The 16,300-nt window shown below is 33.1% G+C and overlaps 3 protein-coding genes and 1 long non-coding RNA gene across 5 annotated transcripts; 2 read left to right on the top strand and 2 right to left on the bottom strand.

Annotated features, from left to right (window-relative positions):
- Positions 224–2,683, top strand: LOC109713680 (probable glutathione peroxidase 2). 2 transcript variants are annotated; one of them, XM_020237862.1, is made up of 7 exons: positions 224–242; positions 362–449; positions 835–911; positions 1,524–1,585; positions 1,713–1,831; positions 2,265–2,432; positions 2,524–2,683. In XM_020237862.1, the coding sequence occupies exons 2-7, from the start codon at positions 405–407 to the stop codon at positions 2,551–2,553; spliced, it is 501 nt and encodes a 166-aa protein (XP_020093451.1). In that variant the 5' UTR covers positions 224–242; positions 362–404; the 3' UTR covers positions 2,554–2,683. The 2 variants fall into 2 exon arrangements, with proteins under 2 accessions (XP_020093451.1, XP_020093445.1); XM_020237856.1 differs by lacking the exon at positions 224–242 and having other exon boundaries at positions 291–449.
- Positions 4,033–5,711, bottom strand: LOC109713673. The gene is made up of 2 exons (XM_020237845.1): positions 5,158–5,711; positions 4,033–4,581 (listed from the first exon to the last, which is right to left on the bottom strand). The coding sequence occupies exons 1-2, from the start codon at positions 5,630–5,632 to the stop codon at positions 4,502–4,504; spliced, it is 555 nt and encodes a 184-aa protein (XP_020093434.1). The 5' UTR covers positions 5,633–5,711; the 3' UTR covers positions 4,033–4,501.
- LOC109715135 lies at positions 10,613–14,482 on the top strand. Its single transcript, XR_002217514.1, has 3 exons — positions 10,613–10,954; positions 11,735–11,817; positions 14,064–14,482. It is a non-coding gene; the product is annotated as an uncharacterized LOC109715135 (long non-coding RNA).
- On the bottom strand, positions 12,409–15,205 carry LOC109715126 (nicotinamidase 1-like). The gene is made up of 5 exons (XM_020239961.1): positions 14,854–15,205; positions 14,479–14,662; positions 13,318–13,451; positions 12,930–13,115; positions 12,409–12,723 (listed from the first exon to the last, which is right to left on the bottom strand). The coding sequence occupies exons 1-5, from the start codon at positions 15,034–15,036 to the stop codon at positions 12,637–12,639; spliced, it is 774 nt and encodes a 257-aa protein (XP_020095550.1). The 5' UTR covers positions 15,037–15,205; the 3' UTR covers positions 12,409–12,636.

A 16,300-nucleotide genomic window follows, 5' to 3' on the forward strand; every position in this document is an offset into this window, starting at 1 on the left:
GTCTACACCTTCCATCTCTAACCCCTGGGAAACTTCCAAGAAATATAAACCAAACAAATCTCTGCATTTAATGACACAATCTCCATTTCGGATTCTTTTTATAGTCCTGCATTCACACCACAATACAAAATTCCAAGTCAAAAACAATATAACACATTGTGTAATAATAAATAATAAATTATAAATGGCACAATAAATCTTCCACCTATACAATAATTGATCCCACAACTGTATATTATTAGGTGTATGCATATAATAACATATCTCTCTCTCTCTCTCTCTCTCTCTCTCTCTCTATATATATATATATATAAGGTGTATTTGTACACTAATTGTAGTTGGTCTTCTTCTTTTCCCTTAGAACTTTATTTCATCTCCATCATCTCCATCTCCTTGAATTAAAAATGGCTGAGGAAGTTACCAAATCCATATATGATATCACTGTTAAGGTAAACTTTATTTTTGTTGTGCTTTTTTGTTTATTCTTGTTGATTGTGAAGTTGGTGAGTTCAATTTTGGGTAGTAACTTAAAGTTTTAGTCCATCATATTTAAGATCTCTCTTCTTTAAATTAGATATGTTAAATTAGATTAGTGGTGTCTGGTGAAGTAATCTAAAGTTGTTTCAATTGTTCTTCATTTAATTTATTATTGTTGTATGTACAGGAAATCCCCCTATTTTAACTTTCCAATTTATATATATGTTATCATTGTTAGGCTAACTCTTTTTTCTCTTTTGCTTGTTCTTTGTAGATCTTTTTAATTTATTTGAGATGGGTTTATATTATTTTTTTAATTTTATTTCTAACTTTTTGTGTAATGGAATCTCATGGCAGGATATGAATGGCAATGATGTGAACCTGAGTACCTACAGTGGAAAGGTTCTTCTTATTGTCAATGTTGCCTCAAAATGGTATGATTTGATTTAAAACTTGATTCCTATCATAGGCTATTTCCTTACTGGAATCTACCATCTTTAATGCATAATTTCCAAATACTCTAGATCATATTTAACGGTGTGGATCGTTGATTCGAAAATCCCAACATCGAAAACAACTTATGAGTACGAAGGGTTCTATACTCATAAGAGTATAGTAGTCCTACTCTATATATATATATATATATATATATATATATATATATATATATATTGAAAGCATAGTTATTAGTATTTACAGAGATGATATTTGCATTTTACAGTTTCTTTCTGTTAAACTGGATTTTAACATCCCCTTTCATGTCACAAACTTGGAAATATTAATTAGATGCTGATGATGCTTGTTCTTACCTTGTGCTCCTAGATCTGTTGTCCGCTTATCGAATTCATTTAATGTTATAAAGATGAGAGTAATTCGAAATCCATTATATAGAAAGAGCGGCAAATGATGAAACCAAAGTCTCCTATTCCACTAAGGAAGTTCTTAAGTATAATTATTATGAGCTCTAATGGTGTGTTCTAATGATAATAAAGCATAAATTTTTTAAGGGGCAACCCTATTGATTCTAATACACTATGGCAATGCAGTGGACTTACTCATTCCAACTACAAAGAGATGAATGTGTTATATGAGAAGTACAAGGACAAAGGTCAGTTGTTTCTTCATATAACCCATCTGATCACTCAATTGTTACATAGAATTTAAGTACCTCTTAAACTACCAAAATTTAGTAACTCTTAACTTGAAGAAGCTCCTTTTGAATCTTATTTTCTCAGGATTTGAGATATTAGCATTTCCATGCAACCAGTTTGCTGGTCAGGAGCCTGGAAGTAATGAGGAAATTAAAGAAGTTGCATGCACTATGTTCAAAGCTGAGTTTCCGATCTTTGATAAGGTAATGATAAACAGACATTCTCTAGTTGATCTGTGACAACAGCAGTAGCATCAGTCGATGTTTTGACAATTTGACATTTCATCTTGAAGTACCTACCTATCGTTCCTAGGAAGAAAGCTCATTATGTCCTAAAACAGATATCTGAACAAATTGCACAGAGAAGTTTCTGAATACCATTATTCTTATGTTCCCACAGGGAATCATTCCATCGCTTTCCCTAGAAATTTTAAAAAAAATGGAAAAGAAAAAGAAAAAAGAGAGACTTCCCCTTGTTCTATTTCAATCTTTCATCAAGCAAAATTACGTTCCTACAAGCAACTACATGTCTACAAAAAGGATGAACTTTTTAAGTTATTATTTATACTCTGTTGTCCTCTATAGATATCTTTGTACTACTCAAACTCCTTTCATCTCATGTTCTTTCTTTTGCTAGATTGAAGTAAATGGGAAAAATGCAGCACCACTATACAAGTTCCTGAAAACCCAGAAAGGTGGCATTTTCGGGGACGGCATCAAGTGGAACTTCACCAAGTTTCTTGTGGCTAAAGATGGAAAGGTTGTGGAGAGATATGCGCCCACCACTTCACCCTTAAAGATAGAGGTCTCTACCATCACACACTAAACTCTCATCTATTCTTATACACTTATAACATCTACCCTGCTGAATTCTTCTTAATTTGATCTTCTTGCAGAAGGACATTCAGAAGCAGCTGGAGGCTTAATTATCTAAATATTATGCTTGTGATGTGAATACATGTTGAGTTGAATAAAGAAAAACTCTCCTTTTAATTTATATTGTGGTGTAAACATCTAGACATATTGAAGTTAATAAAAATTGCTGCTTCTATCTGAGACTCTTGGAAATTAGTTCAAATTGGTGCTTGGTGTTTGGAAGAGTAGTTATCTCATGCTTCAGAGAAACAGAAGAAGAAGAATAAAAGTTACCGCAGCTACTTCGATTTCATAATATGGTATAAAAGGAGTTCAAACCACATAGGGACCTGTCCCACAGTAAAAAATTATTTTCTATTAGCTAAAGCTTTTATAGAAATCAACTCTTTTACAATATGATCCACATTCCAATCAAATAGAAAAAGCAGGAAACAAGAAAAGAAAAGAAAAGAAAAAAACATCCACATCAAGCTTTAGTTGGCAAGGAACATAAGATGCATACATTTTTCTGGTGTTCGACTTCCAGTTTGTGCTAGAGCTTAAAAGGTTGTTAACTTAGGTATCTCCTGCACCGAAAAGCTACAAAAGGGAATTGCCTTGAGAGGTTGTATGACACCTTTCAAGGGATAAGATATGCTGATTTTTCAGGTAGCTTGCTACCTTTCTCTCAAAAAAAAAAGAAAAGAAAAGAAAAAAAAGATATGCTGATTTTTAACTATGGTATTTCGGTACATTTTCGAGCTTTCTAACTGATACTAAGGCAGCAGTTATGGACAGCAAAAATAGCACTTCAATACAGCTGAAAAAAAATACTCAAAACAATAATAAGGGGATTCAGAAATGATGCTCAAGTACAGATAAAAATCACAAAGCCATCATATTTCAATGTATCCTTCTGTAAGAGGTAAAGCATCAAAGTTCATCTTTACCTGAATTTAATAGATATACATGAGAAATATCATGTGAAAACAGAAAAATTTCACCATCAGTGGGCATAGGATAAGGTAAGGAGTCCTGATAGAGACAAAACCAATACAACCAAGACGATATATTATCATCGGCATATATAAAGCCAAGGCAGACAATGACCTGTATAACATATGGAGTAGTGAAGGACACCTGAGCCACAGGTCGGGTGCGACAAAATACCGAATGTGGTCCAGATAAATCAATATCCACATATTTATCCCAATACAAATATGGATACAATCATTGTACTAGATAAAATAAATGAACGGTCCCTTCACTTACGATGATTTAGAAGAATTCGATCCCTAATTTTACACTCCAACAGTTTTTCTTGAAGTTATATCCATTATCCTCGAATGCATTTAAAAAAATGATAAGAAAAAGGCCTTCTAGAGTCTGCAACGAGTCTTTGTGAACTAATAAACAAAAAACCTTAGCTCAAAATGTAGATTCATCAAGCGCATATGCAGCAGTATTTCTTCAGAATTGTTTTTGGGGAATTAGAACCTCGGAGATCCTCACACTCTACTCACCAATTTTCCATCAAGCTCAGAATCACCTTTTTCATGTAACAGGAAAAGACATATTTCATATATTATTACGCATCTAAAAAATACATAGCACTTTACAAGCAGAATGAAATTCTGTAGCCAGAGCCTAGGTTTTTTACCCAACCCCATGCACACATATAGTAACAAGACAAAGGAAAACATACTTATTATCTTAGTCCTCAAACTGAAAAATTATCCAATACAACACATCTGAACACTCAGTAAATTGCTTCATTAACTGCAGACCTCAGATCATCTCATCCCTTTCGCCGTCCTCTTCTTTAGATGAGCACTGGATTGGGATGAAACGGGTTTTAGGTTATCACATGAACCTCAGAGCGAAAGCATGGCCTCAAAATTCCGCCGAGCAGGGAAGAAATCATAATAGGATTCAATTCCTCGCGTGAGGCTTCAGTATTCTGATTCCTATAAAACTTATGAATCTTTGTCATGGATGAGCCAAAGGATCAAACCGCGATCAGTTGCATAGTTTAACTGTACATGCCACTGCTTGAGCCCAATACTTCAGCCTTGCTTTCACTTCCTCTGGATCATCACCTGCATGTTGCAAAGAATAAACATGTTGATTCAAATAAGGCAACAAAAAAAAAAACAAAAAATTGAACTCTTCGGCGGCGCCAGAATTAAGCACACCTTAAGTTGAAAGGTGAAGAAATTAAAAGATCAAAACAACGAAGCAAATATTTACTCCAACAAATCAGCTTAATTCTGGTTATGCAAATAAGAAATTGTTAACCAAATTCTTCGCACTCATAATTCCCACAACTCCATAAGGAACAACCCCCTTAATACTGTACAAAAGAACAACATCTTTCTCAAGGAACAGGAACAGGACACCGTTAATCACGCACTTATTGGATATCTATCTATAAACATCACTTGATAGCTACAATCAAACTACAAACTCCCTACATGCACTGTTTCTTCATATAAAAATCGCATCTTTACCATCTGTAGCTCGCGAGCAACCATCGCCAGAGAGCATCAACAAAACTTCCGGTTTGGGTAGTCTAAAAATCAAATCTTCGCCACCTATCCCACATCAAATTTCCCCAAAACCTCCCTAAATCACACCAAGTAAAAGAAAAGGAAATGGAGAAGAAGGGATCGTACCAGCACCCGCAATCCTCCAATTTGGGACATGAACCGACCCCGCCGAGGCCGCGACTTCGCCGGGCTCATTAGGGTGCTTCTGGTGCTGATGCTGATCGTCCAAGAAGCGCTGCGACATGGAGTAGCAGAGCTCGAGGGCGGGTAGGGTTCCGCAGAGCTCGGGGATCTCGTCGTAGGAGAAGCCGAAGCCGAGGTCGAAGCACCCCTTGAGCTCCTCCAGGTCCTCGCCCGTGAGGCTCCTCCTCGGCGCCATACCACTACCACTGCCACCACCACCGTCCGATCCCCCATCCTCGCCCTCGGATCCCTCCACGTACCCCTCCAGCCTCACCGCCCCGCCCCGCCGCGGCCACGCTTCGCGCCTCCCCCGACCCATCTCTTCATCTTCTTCTTCTTCCTCCTCCTCCTCCTTGAGGACGTAGTGATTCTCGTAGTAGAAGGAGGACGAGTTAGGGTTAGGGTTTGGCGTGGCCATAGGAGCCTCTCTCTAGCTCCTTCTCCCTCTCTCTCTCTCTCTCTCTCTCTCGCGAAGGCGCTGATCCGAGTTTGGTTCAGCTTCGCTGATCTGGGATTTTATAGGACCAGTGTACGGCCAATCATACGGCGGTCGTTTTTTCGCTATTTATTATTATTTTAAAAAAACTTCAGATAACACCCGTGTGTTTCGCAGTATCTCACTTTAGTATTCTATAATTTAAAATATATCAATTTAGTATTTCGTAATTTTATCTTTCTTTTTTTATGATTTTCTCTACTAATTTTTTTCATTAAATCAGTGAACTAAAAAAATACTAAAGTAAATATTCAATAAACTTATATGGGTATCTAAAGCTTTTTATATATAATGTAACGAAATGTTAACGAGAAGCGAACGAAAAGAAAAAAAAAATAACAGAATATTAAATTGATATATTTTAAATTATAGAATACTAAAACAAAAAAATATGAATCTATAGGGATGGTATTTGAAGTTTACCTTTAAAAAAATTATGACTTTTGCTTTTTGGACTTCACATGATAGCTCAGCAATAATTTTAGCTTTTTTTTTTTAACTTTTCATAAATGATAATTCAATATAAAAAAGCAAAAATTTCACGAATATCCGGAGACTATTATAGATAGATACCCTTCTAAAGTTGAAAATATCATCGATACTCCTCTAAATATTAAAAATGCTCATGAATGACCTTTAGGTAAAAACTCCATGAAAAATATCATCCCTTATTTTTTAAATACTAATTTTGCCTCTAACATCAATTTAACAAAGTATAAAAGTTTAAAGTTATTTAAATGATTGGTTCTAAATTTTGAATTGTATACTAATTAGACTTACTTTTAAAATTTTTAATTAAATATTCATGGTTTACTAAATATAAAATGCTCCTTTTTTTATTTTTCGCTATGAAATTACATAGTTTATCATGACATATAATTGTCAATATTAGTATTCAATATTACCTCAAGAGCTAATTATTTTTTAATTCTATTTAAATATAATAATTTACATACATTACACAAAAAAAAATAGATAGCCAAAATTTTTGATAGTAAAGTATTTTTCATGTGACATTCATATAAAATTTATTTTTTATAAAAAAATAAGTGTGTAAAGTTTCTTTCACCTATAGGCCATTTGAACGACCCCTTTAATTTTAATTTTTTTTTTATTTACACATTCTCAATTTTATTTTATTTTTTACAATTGAATGATTTTTATTAAGCAATTTTTTTTAAAAAATAGTAAATCAATGAATGAGATTTCTCGATTAAGAAATTTTACTATGTACAAAAACCTAATAAAATAACTAAAAGCTTAAGAGGCCTTAATAAAAAAAAATTGTTGAAGGGCTCTATTTTAAAATAATCCTATAGGTGAGGGGTCTCCATACACTTTTACTCACCAATGATTAGGGATAGAAATGTCATTTTATCTATAAAAATTAACAAAAGCAAATAGAGGATAATGGAAAGGGTATTTATGATAGTGTATAAGGTTTGAGAGGGTATTAATGATATTTCAAAATTTTGAAGGGTATCTATGATATTTTTGAATTTTACAAGGGTAGTTATGAAATTGCCCCTTAAAAAAAAGTGTTTTTCATACTTCGTATTATTATTATTTTTTGTGGTGATGACACCCAAACATTATCTGTAATATATATTTAATCTTTCAAAAAAAATTAAACTTAATCAATTTTAACTTCTCTTAAAGTGTATTAATTCTCTCAATTTTTTTGACTTATTTACTATGATTTGAACACGGTTATTTCTAACATAATTATAGTTCTTTTATCCGATACTTTATTGATTTTCTGAATATATCCAAATTCGCATATACTATAAATAATATTTTTATTACAAAATTTATGTACTATTCCATCATTTAATTTGTACAAAATAATATACTTTGTGTTTGAAGTGTATTCCATGGGTTGTTGCACTGAGACTGAAAGGAATATTCGAATTATTCTCGAAAATGAGTAGTATAATTAGAAATTTAGAATAGAGAATTTATGCCACACAAATACACAATTAATCCTTTAATTAATAGATCGGTTCGACATCGAATTAAGCAGTGTTTAATTGTTCTGAACAAAATAAGCAAATAATTAAGCTTCATCTAGAAAAATATATAGTTCTTTAATTCCATAAATATTTAATTAAAGCACTAACTATCATAAGCTAGCTTCTTTTACATTTATTTCAATAAATAAATATGTAGGACAAATCATTGTTATTTATATAGTACATGAATAAAGCAACACTAGCTAGGATTAGATATTATGATACCAAAGTAAATAATTAATTAATTTGTTAATTATTACATGCGACAAGTAGCCGTTGTGTGCAGCTACATGAGATTACTTTTTCTATAAATTTAATCACATTAATATAACTTTAATATAACCTTTCCGCTAATATAAGATTTTATTAATCATATACAGAAACTTGAGCACGGTACTCTAAAAATATCTTAATAAAAAACACTAGTAATTAATGAGCATTAATTTGTTGACCGGTTCAAACTTAATATTTGGACCACAAATTAGCTAGAGCTTAAAATTGTTTTCTCCTGCATGAAGCCTACTTACTAACTTTTGCATTAAAATTATTTAATAATTTCATGTTGCATGTGACAGATGCAAAAATATTGTTTTCTAATGTGGAGGAAGGGTAGTGTGATAATTAATATCTAATCAATAATAGTGTAGGAATAATTAAATATCATTTTGCATATATACTTTTCATAGGAGATGGTAAATTTTGATGTAATTTTAAGGAACTCTACGTTACAAATTAATTAAGAGCATTATGTTTCGCCAAAGGAGGATGGATATATTGTTTTTAAATCATATTAATGTGTGTCAACAATTAATGCAGTAGCTCGAAATACTGTTATATATATATTTCTAAATCCATCTGTTAGAGAGTTCTAGGTAAAATTTTTACATCTACCATTTTACGACGTATGTATATTACTTCCATCTGTTATTCAAACTTATATTTCATTCATTCATTCATCTCTCCATGTATTGATATAATTTATCTATTAATTCTCATTATATATGCTTGCGAACGATTTCTAACCAGATTGATCTTTTGAAGCACTGTAATTATTTCTAAATTAAATATTTTTTATCAGTATATAGTACACGAACTGCTTTTCACCTGATTCGATTGACTTATATGTTATGCACGTGAACAGAGATGTTAATTAAATAATATATTTCTACATCGTTTGTCGCAAGATTAAGGTTTCAATTAACAACCATCACAATTTGTGGCGTTGCTCTGCAGTAGCAGTTTAAGTTACTGAGAACCACAACTGTTCTGGCTCTTCTGAAGCTGAAGAGGTGGCAGGATAAGTTTGAGCAGAGACTGTGGCTACAAACTAAATATTAGGATTGAAAGAGAAAGCATTGGTGAATTGTTGGAGATGATGATGCAACTCTCTCTCTCTCTCTCTCTCTCTCTCTCTCTCTCTCAGGAGAAATGGAGAATTGGACATGATGATGTGACTCTCTCTCTCTCTCTCTCTCTCTCTTTCTCTCTCTCTCTTTGTGGTGCAACGTGCATGCGTGGGATGAGACTCTCCCCTCATGGCCATGGGAGTCTCTCTCTCTCTCTCTCTCTCTCTCTCTCTCTCTCTCTCTCTATCTATCTCTCTCTCTTTTTGTGGTGCAACGTGCATGCGTGGGATGAGACTCTCCCCTCATGGCCATGGACCACCGCTCTTTTTAGCTACACTTTTTCTTTATCTCACATTGATGACCACGTGGCTCTAGTTAATTGGGCCAACTACACCGCCAAAAAGAATCTACGATCCCAAGCTATCCACGTCTCCACTAAAGAGTTAACCACTAGTTAGGAATCTATGTATAGGACGAAACTGAACTTTCAAAAATTTTAAAATATTTAAAATATCAAATCAGAACAATTTTTCAAAATTTGAGCACCATGGTAGTTTGGTTCAAGAATAAGCTATTATTGCTTATTCTTCAAATATGTGTAACTTCTGAAATAAACAGAAATTATGCCAATTTTGTGTTCGGACGAGAATAGAGATATTGTGAGAGATAAAAAAAAAATTACTTTTCGATGATTGGATTGGCATGGTAGGAATAAAAATAATTATGATTGAAAAAATAATTAATCTAAATAATAAGCATCTAAATACTCGTAAAATAATATTTTAACAAATTAATAAATAAATTAATTAAAAATACTATATGAGATGGTGAAGAATTACATTAATAAGTGAATAACTATAAAAAAATAAGTCGCTATATTAATATTAATAAATTATTTAATCAATTATATTTTTAGTTAATATATTAATTTGATAAATTAAAATATTAATTATGTAAATGATGTAAATATTAGTTAATGATTTAATAAGCATATATATCAACTCTAATTATTTAATTAATTAGATAATTAATTATAATTTATAAATAATAAATTAATTACTATTTAAATACTTATTAATGTAATAAGTCAAATAATTAATTATTAATTAAATTATTTAAAAGTTAATTGCATTATTTAATAAATATTTTATATTATTTATAACTTAATTAACTAGTAGAAGGATAAAATAAAAAATAGCTTATTCCACCAGAAGGGTGCAATTACTATTCTCCTCTCTTAACAGATTATTTTAGAATAATTCGTTAAGAAAAGAATAGTAAATTTTAAGAGTGTTTGGAAGAATAGGAGGAATAAATAAATCTCTGGGATAATATATGGACCGTTTAATATTCTATTTTCTCAAAAAAAAAGAGAAAAAGACAACCATCTAAAAATAAAGGATTAATTTCTATCAATATATTAAAGAAAAAACAAAAGCTACTAACACATTTTGACCAGGTCAAGTGTACTTAAAATTGAAAATTGAGAAATTGTTGACTTAATAGTAAGCAAGTCAACTTCCCAACTCTAAAAAATAAAGGAAAAAATGGAAAAAAAAATCTTAATTATTTTAATTTTCCTTAATTAATTAGTTTCTAATTACATCATAAACACGGTTTCCAAAAGCCCCCCTAGATTAAGATACGACGTAGAGTTTCTCAATTTTTTTTTAAATTTTTTTTTCCATACCATTTCGAAAAAAATTACAAACCACAATCTCTCCGATCCCTCTTTACATAAGATGGTCTCCGCATTGTTCTTGATCGATCGCACCGCGATGTCGAGCTTTGGAGCCCCAGTTTGATCGATTCTAGGGTTTCGTTTGTTCGATTCGTGCGGCGACATGGATGATGCGAATTTGGAGTCGGATTCGCAGCAAGAGAAGGTGCAGTAAATTCTGAAGAAATATTTGTTTTTTTTCCTTTTAATTTTGTTGAATATTACTAGTTTGATGTGTATTTATTAGGCTTAATTGTAGTTTACTACACTTTATTTTCAAAAAAGATAGTTTTTTTTTTTCTGTTTTTTAATGAAAATTTTAAGCTCGTTTACTATCAGGTTGGATTTTTATCTATTTTTCTTGTTATTTTCTACTCGTTTTCATGACAACAAAGTTTATTCAAATGTTCTACGAGTATTAGGTTTGGATTCTTACTGTTAGATAAGTAGGTTATGGATAAAGTATTGGGAATTGTTGTGTAGACTTGCTCAACCATGTCATCCGTGGACCAGACCAGTTAAAGTGGCTCTGCTGTTGCTGTATGTGCGCGCGCGCTTTTTTGATTGGTCCGGTCTACTAGATTATCTTCATGCTGAAGCTAGCAGGAGAAGTTTTAATCTGAAGATGATTATGGAGCAAAGAAGCTTTAAATTTTTTGTTCGCCATCGCTTGCTTTTTGCTTTTCTGATTCGAGTAGAGAAGTTGTTTAAGAAGCAAGGGAATTGCAAAAAAGACATGATTTTGTACAAAATTCATGGTTGAAATGTAATTAACTAATTATTCTTGTCTACATCTTCTAATGTATGTGTGAGTTAAGCTGAACCTGGTAGGGGCCAATTTTCCGTGATTTGATTGAAATGTGTAATTTTTTTGATGCTTAATGTTTGCGTCTTTGGTACTAAGCAGTTTTACGCAATTCTAAATGAAGCTGCTATATGTCAGCAGATGAAGGAAGACATACGCCGAGTGTCAGATGTACTTTCTATCTCAGAAGCTTCTGCATGCAGCCTTCTTATTCACTTCAAATGGTTAGTTGATTTTCAGCATTGGAAACCAAAAGTATTTTCTTTTTGAGCAAAATTGTTCAAAACTACTTTGCAAGCTCCTTTGTTCTGTCTTATGTGCATTTGGATGTTGAATTGATGAAATCAAGTGATGATTTAAGGGGAAAAAAGAATGATTTCTCCAATTTATAACCTTCTATTTCACTTATACCGAATGATTTTAAGAGATTTCAACAAAACTAGTGACTAGTGAGGAGTAATGGTATGTCCTACGATAACGGCACGATCACGATCATTATCGGTAGGAGCCTTACTTAAACAACATCCCTTTTTTCATGTATATGAGTTTTTCATCAGAATGTGCAATCATTTCTCATATAATCTGTTTGTTGTAACCTGTGTTGCGGGTGTCTTATATATTATACACACAATATCCAAGTGCTTCTTTAGCACAGGTTCTTATTAGCTCTCTTGGTTTAGAAGGTTGTGCTCACAACTGTTGTCCTGCTTAATTGCCTTGCATAACCTTTTCTTAACTTGGCGCTAATGTTCATATGTTTTAACCCACTTTTAGAATATGTTTGTTTATCTTGAATGTAACAAAGTAGATCAGCATTTTAACAATGATGCAACTAAGGATTTCAACAGGGCCATTAGTACATAGTTTAAAGTGGAGTACAGAGAATTAGACATAGTTACACATATGCCACTGCAAATTACATAACAAGTTTGGAGTCTTGCTTGATATAAGCAGCGGAATCTTAGCAAAACCATAAGAGCATCCTTATTTTACTATTTATCATAATATTCCAAGTAGTACCAACAAGCAAGCAGTATCACATCTCATTTTGATGAGCCAAGAGTCACTGTTTTTACTATTTTGGCTCCCCTTGACTTGGCCATATAGAGTCCTATGTGATGAAGCGATTCCTGCAAGGTAAATAAACAAAATTAGTGGCAACAAGAATGTAAGAATTACCAGTGTGACGGTTTCTTACAAAAATACTGTGATCATAAGTTGGAGTGATTTATATTAGAAAATGTTTTGAAAACTCGGAAAAGAAAAGAAAGAAAACAATATATACAACAGACAGAGATAGAGGAAACACCGTAGAGATAGAGGAAACATATACAACCTGAGGATGGGGTAGAGCTCCCTTTACAGTTTGAGCAATGTCCATCGGAAGGTCGAATGTAGCACATCCTTGAGAATAAACAACAACATCCTCCAAAGGTGGCACCATTCCAATATTTCTAGCCGATAGAGTAGAGCACACAAAGTCTAGCACACATATATCTGTGCATATTCCTACCACCAAAATCTACAACACAAATAGATATTTACACTGGATCAGAGAGTTAAAGCATTTTTGGACACAGAACAACAGGAGGAGAGTGTTTCTATTACTTAAATCAGAATAAGATTAATATCTAACACCTAAAATATCTAGTGCCTGTTAGTTAAAGTCAGAAAAAGAAATGTGTATGTCACCATAATTCATAGCTGAGCTAGAATCTACTTACAACTTTGACTTCTTTAGCTTTCACCCACTTTGCAAAAGTGTTTGATCCATCTTTCTCCATGGAACCAATGAACCCATCAAAGCAATCTTTTCGTTTAATTGTGACATTTGATTCCTTCTCCAACCATTTCAAAGCTGCAATTAATTTGGGTAGATTTAAAGCCATAATCAACTATTAGTGTACTGATTAGTGAAAAGTAGGCAACTTGTAGTTGAAGCTGATTCCGACACAAATGTTCGGAACACATTCAATCTTTACTAATTGCTTGTTTTCGCGAGTTTCTTGCCCACTTCTCTATTTGAAAAGCAGAAGTTGAGAATTAGGGATAACAAAAGCGAAGTTTTTGTTTGTATCGGGAACCCAAATAAAACTAGGTTTCTTAGGCCAAAAGGCAGCCGCTTCAATTTATAGCTTCTATCTTTAGCTGTCGAGGAGATTTCAATTGCAAATTTATTAGATAAAACTAACAATTTGCCCAAAAGCATGCACTTTCAAGCCTGTTCGGCTTTGCTGTATAGTGTAAAGCTGTTTGATGAAGTGTTATCCGAGAATGCTATTAGGAGAAGCAAAATATCAAATCCTCAGAAAGATTCTGTTTTCTCTAGAAACAGAAGCTTCAAATTAGAGTTTCTAGTTTTGTGTGCCTCAAAATTGCATTTTTTTAATCTTTTTTTTCCACAACAGCAAAAATTTCAATCTTTTTTGTTTGTCAAACTTTCCATGACAAACTACCTCACACAACGCAGAGGAAGAAGCAGAGCTATACAGGCCCAGCTGAAAAGCACTTTTAGAAAACCCAAATAGTGTATGTGCATAGGTGTTCCACTGTCCACCGAAAGGATCTATCGAGTTGTGGTTTTCTGTTCTGGGTCTGAACAACCCAAAGCAGATAGAGGTGTTATTCCCCCTAGGAAAATGACATCCTATGGTGGCTCTGAAAGGAGTGTGTGTGTGGCATTTCTGGTTTGTCAACATGGTTCTTAGAAAAAGACTGTTCACTAAACTAAGTTCCTAGATAAAATTTGAAATGCCTTCTCTTATGGAACCAATGGTATAGGGGAATAAAGAAAAGATTAGTACAGGTAATTGACTTCCAATAGATCTCACAAGAGACACGAGAGAGCGAGAGAGAGAGAGAGAGAGAATATGTATAAAAATTACCTGGAACAAGGTCCTCTTCACCTGATCCAATCAGGCAGTGAGGAGGGTAGGGAGGTTCAGGCTTGTTTGGATGGTGGGAATCAAGAAATACAAAAACAGGCCACTTTTTTTCACAGAACAGCTTTGATAAGCGTGCTGCTTCCTTCACCATGCTTTCTATCTGCTTGTTTGGTTTTGTTGGAGCCTGAACAAGAAGGTAACTGTTATCACCATAAATAAAACTCAAGCTAATCACTGATACATATAAAATAATCATTGTTCTCTAAAAGATTAAATTATCAGATGATATTATGATTCTAATGGTTTATATTCAGTGAAGCGCATAAAAATGAAAATAAAGAGTCAGAAAGGGGGGATATATATGTATATACATACGAGATTGCCAGATCCAACAGTGCAGAAGCCATTGAGGATGTCCACAAGAACAAGACCAACAACATCTTTATTGTTTTTAGTACTATTATTGCTCTTCCCAAGAACAAACTCTTCTTCTTCCTCAAATGGCATCTCACCCTTTATCACATCCATTGTTCTCGCCCGAGAGCCCACAGAGCCCATCTCTGTGTGTGTGTGTTTTTGAGTTCAAGAGTTGCTGCGGAAAATACATAGAAAAGAGGTGCAGGTGCAAAAGAAGGGGGAAAGAGAGAGATCCTGTAATTATTGCTTTTCTTGTGCTAATAAATATATTTTTAAGTTGGTTTGTAGTTGCACCTCATCTTTTATTAGTTCTCTTATTTGGAAACGAGTTGGTTCATGACTCGTAGCATTTTCTATTGATTTGAATGGATTTCGTTATTAGAGTTGTAGGTAAACCATCCTGTTTAAGGTCTAATTTGCCGTAATTTGGATTCTGAGCATAAGAAAATTGATCAATCTGGTTAAGTCCGGGTTCGGTAGTCATGTCACAAAGTCATTTTGGAAGGATTCGACATAGTAGTTTCTGTCGTATTGGTTTCATATTCTTGTCAATAATATTTAAGATCATGTTATGATGTGGTGTTTGAAAATTGTCACTTTAGTTATGACAGGAATGTAATAAAGGCCAAACTTCATAAGACTCTTATTTTAGCGGCTGTAAAATTCCACAAAGATAAAGAAGAGAGATGACAGGAAGAACTTTTTTTTAAAAAAAAAGAAAGAAAGATAAGGACAAGCAATGGGAAACAAGCATCGAAAAACCTAAGAGACTTTTAGCACCAAAGATAGCAAAAGGCAAAAGGAAAAAGGCAAAAGCTCCACCTAACGCACCATAAAGAAGATGCCAAATTAGTGGCAATTTAAAAGTCGAAGTTATATGTTCATAAATATGTTTAGGTAAAAACGTTCCAAATTTATGTAAATTATAGATCATTTTGAATCGACTATCCAATCTTTTAAAATTTTAATTTTGCTACCCAATCTTTTAGTTTGTTTGAAAGTCGGTCAATGACACTTAGAATTCAAAATTTGAATGCGTCGTTTATTTTTACAAGTTTAGTTGGTATATTTCATACATTCTTACAACTATAAATTCATTAAAGTAAGTAATTAACTTAAATTTTAAAATCCAAGTGCCGTGGCTGAAAGGTTGGATAGTAAAATTATAATTTTGCAATATTGGGTAGCCAAATATAAATGATTCCATACTTCGATTAAGTTCTATACATTTTTTGGAGCCACCATAGAAGGAGAATAGAGCAGAAATAGGATTTCACAGTGGGGTATCTGATGCAATTCATATACAGTAGATTTTGAAGTTAGTCTCAGAATTGATTTTCCTTTCTTTTTTCACCCATCTGTCTCCCTTAGATGCAGTATTATTTCTTTTTCTGATAGGAACTTG

This window comes from Ananas comosus, linkage group 1, assembly GCF_001540865.1.
Source record: "Ananas comosus cultivar F153 linkage group 1, ASM154086v1, whole genome shotgun sequence".
Lineage (NCBI taxonomy): Eukaryota > Viridiplantae > Streptophyta > Magnoliopsida > Poales > Bromeliaceae > Ananas > Ananas comosus.

Excerpts from the sequence above, each read along its gene's own strand:
- LOC109713680 (XM_020237862.1), top strand. The coding sequence starts at position 405 with ATGGCTGAGGAAGTTACCAAATCCATATATGATATCACTGTTAAG. Across the intron at positions 450-834 it reads TATATGATATCACTGTTAAG|GATATGAATGGCAATGATGT; the intron begins GTAAACTTTATT and ends ATCTCATGGCAG. Across the intron at positions 1,832-2,264 it reads AGTTTCCGATCTTTGATAAG|ATTGAAGTAAATGGGAAAAA; the intron begins GTAATGATAAAC and ends TTCTTTTGCTAG.
- LOC109713673 (XM_020237845.1), bottom strand. The coding sequence starts at position 5,632 with ATGGCCACGCCAAACCCTAACCCTAACTCGTCCTCCTTCTACTACGAG. Across the intron at positions 4,582-5,157 it reads TTGGAGGATTGCGGGTGCTG|GTGATGATCCAGAGGAAGTG; the intron begins GTACGATCCCTT and ends TGCAACATGCAG.
- LOC109715126 (XM_020239961.1), bottom strand. The coding sequence starts at position 15,036 with ATGGGCTCTGTGGGCTCTCGGGCGAGAACAATGGATGTGATAAAGGGT. Across the intron at positions 13,452-14,478 it reads TGAAGAGGACCTTGTTCCAG|CTTTGAAATGGTTGGAGAAG; the intron begins GTAATTTTTATA and ends AATTAATTGCAG. Across the intron at positions 12,724-12,929 it reads GAGCTCTACCCCATCCTCAG|GAATCGCTTCATCACATAGG; the intron begins GTTGTATATGTT and ends TTTACCTTGCAG.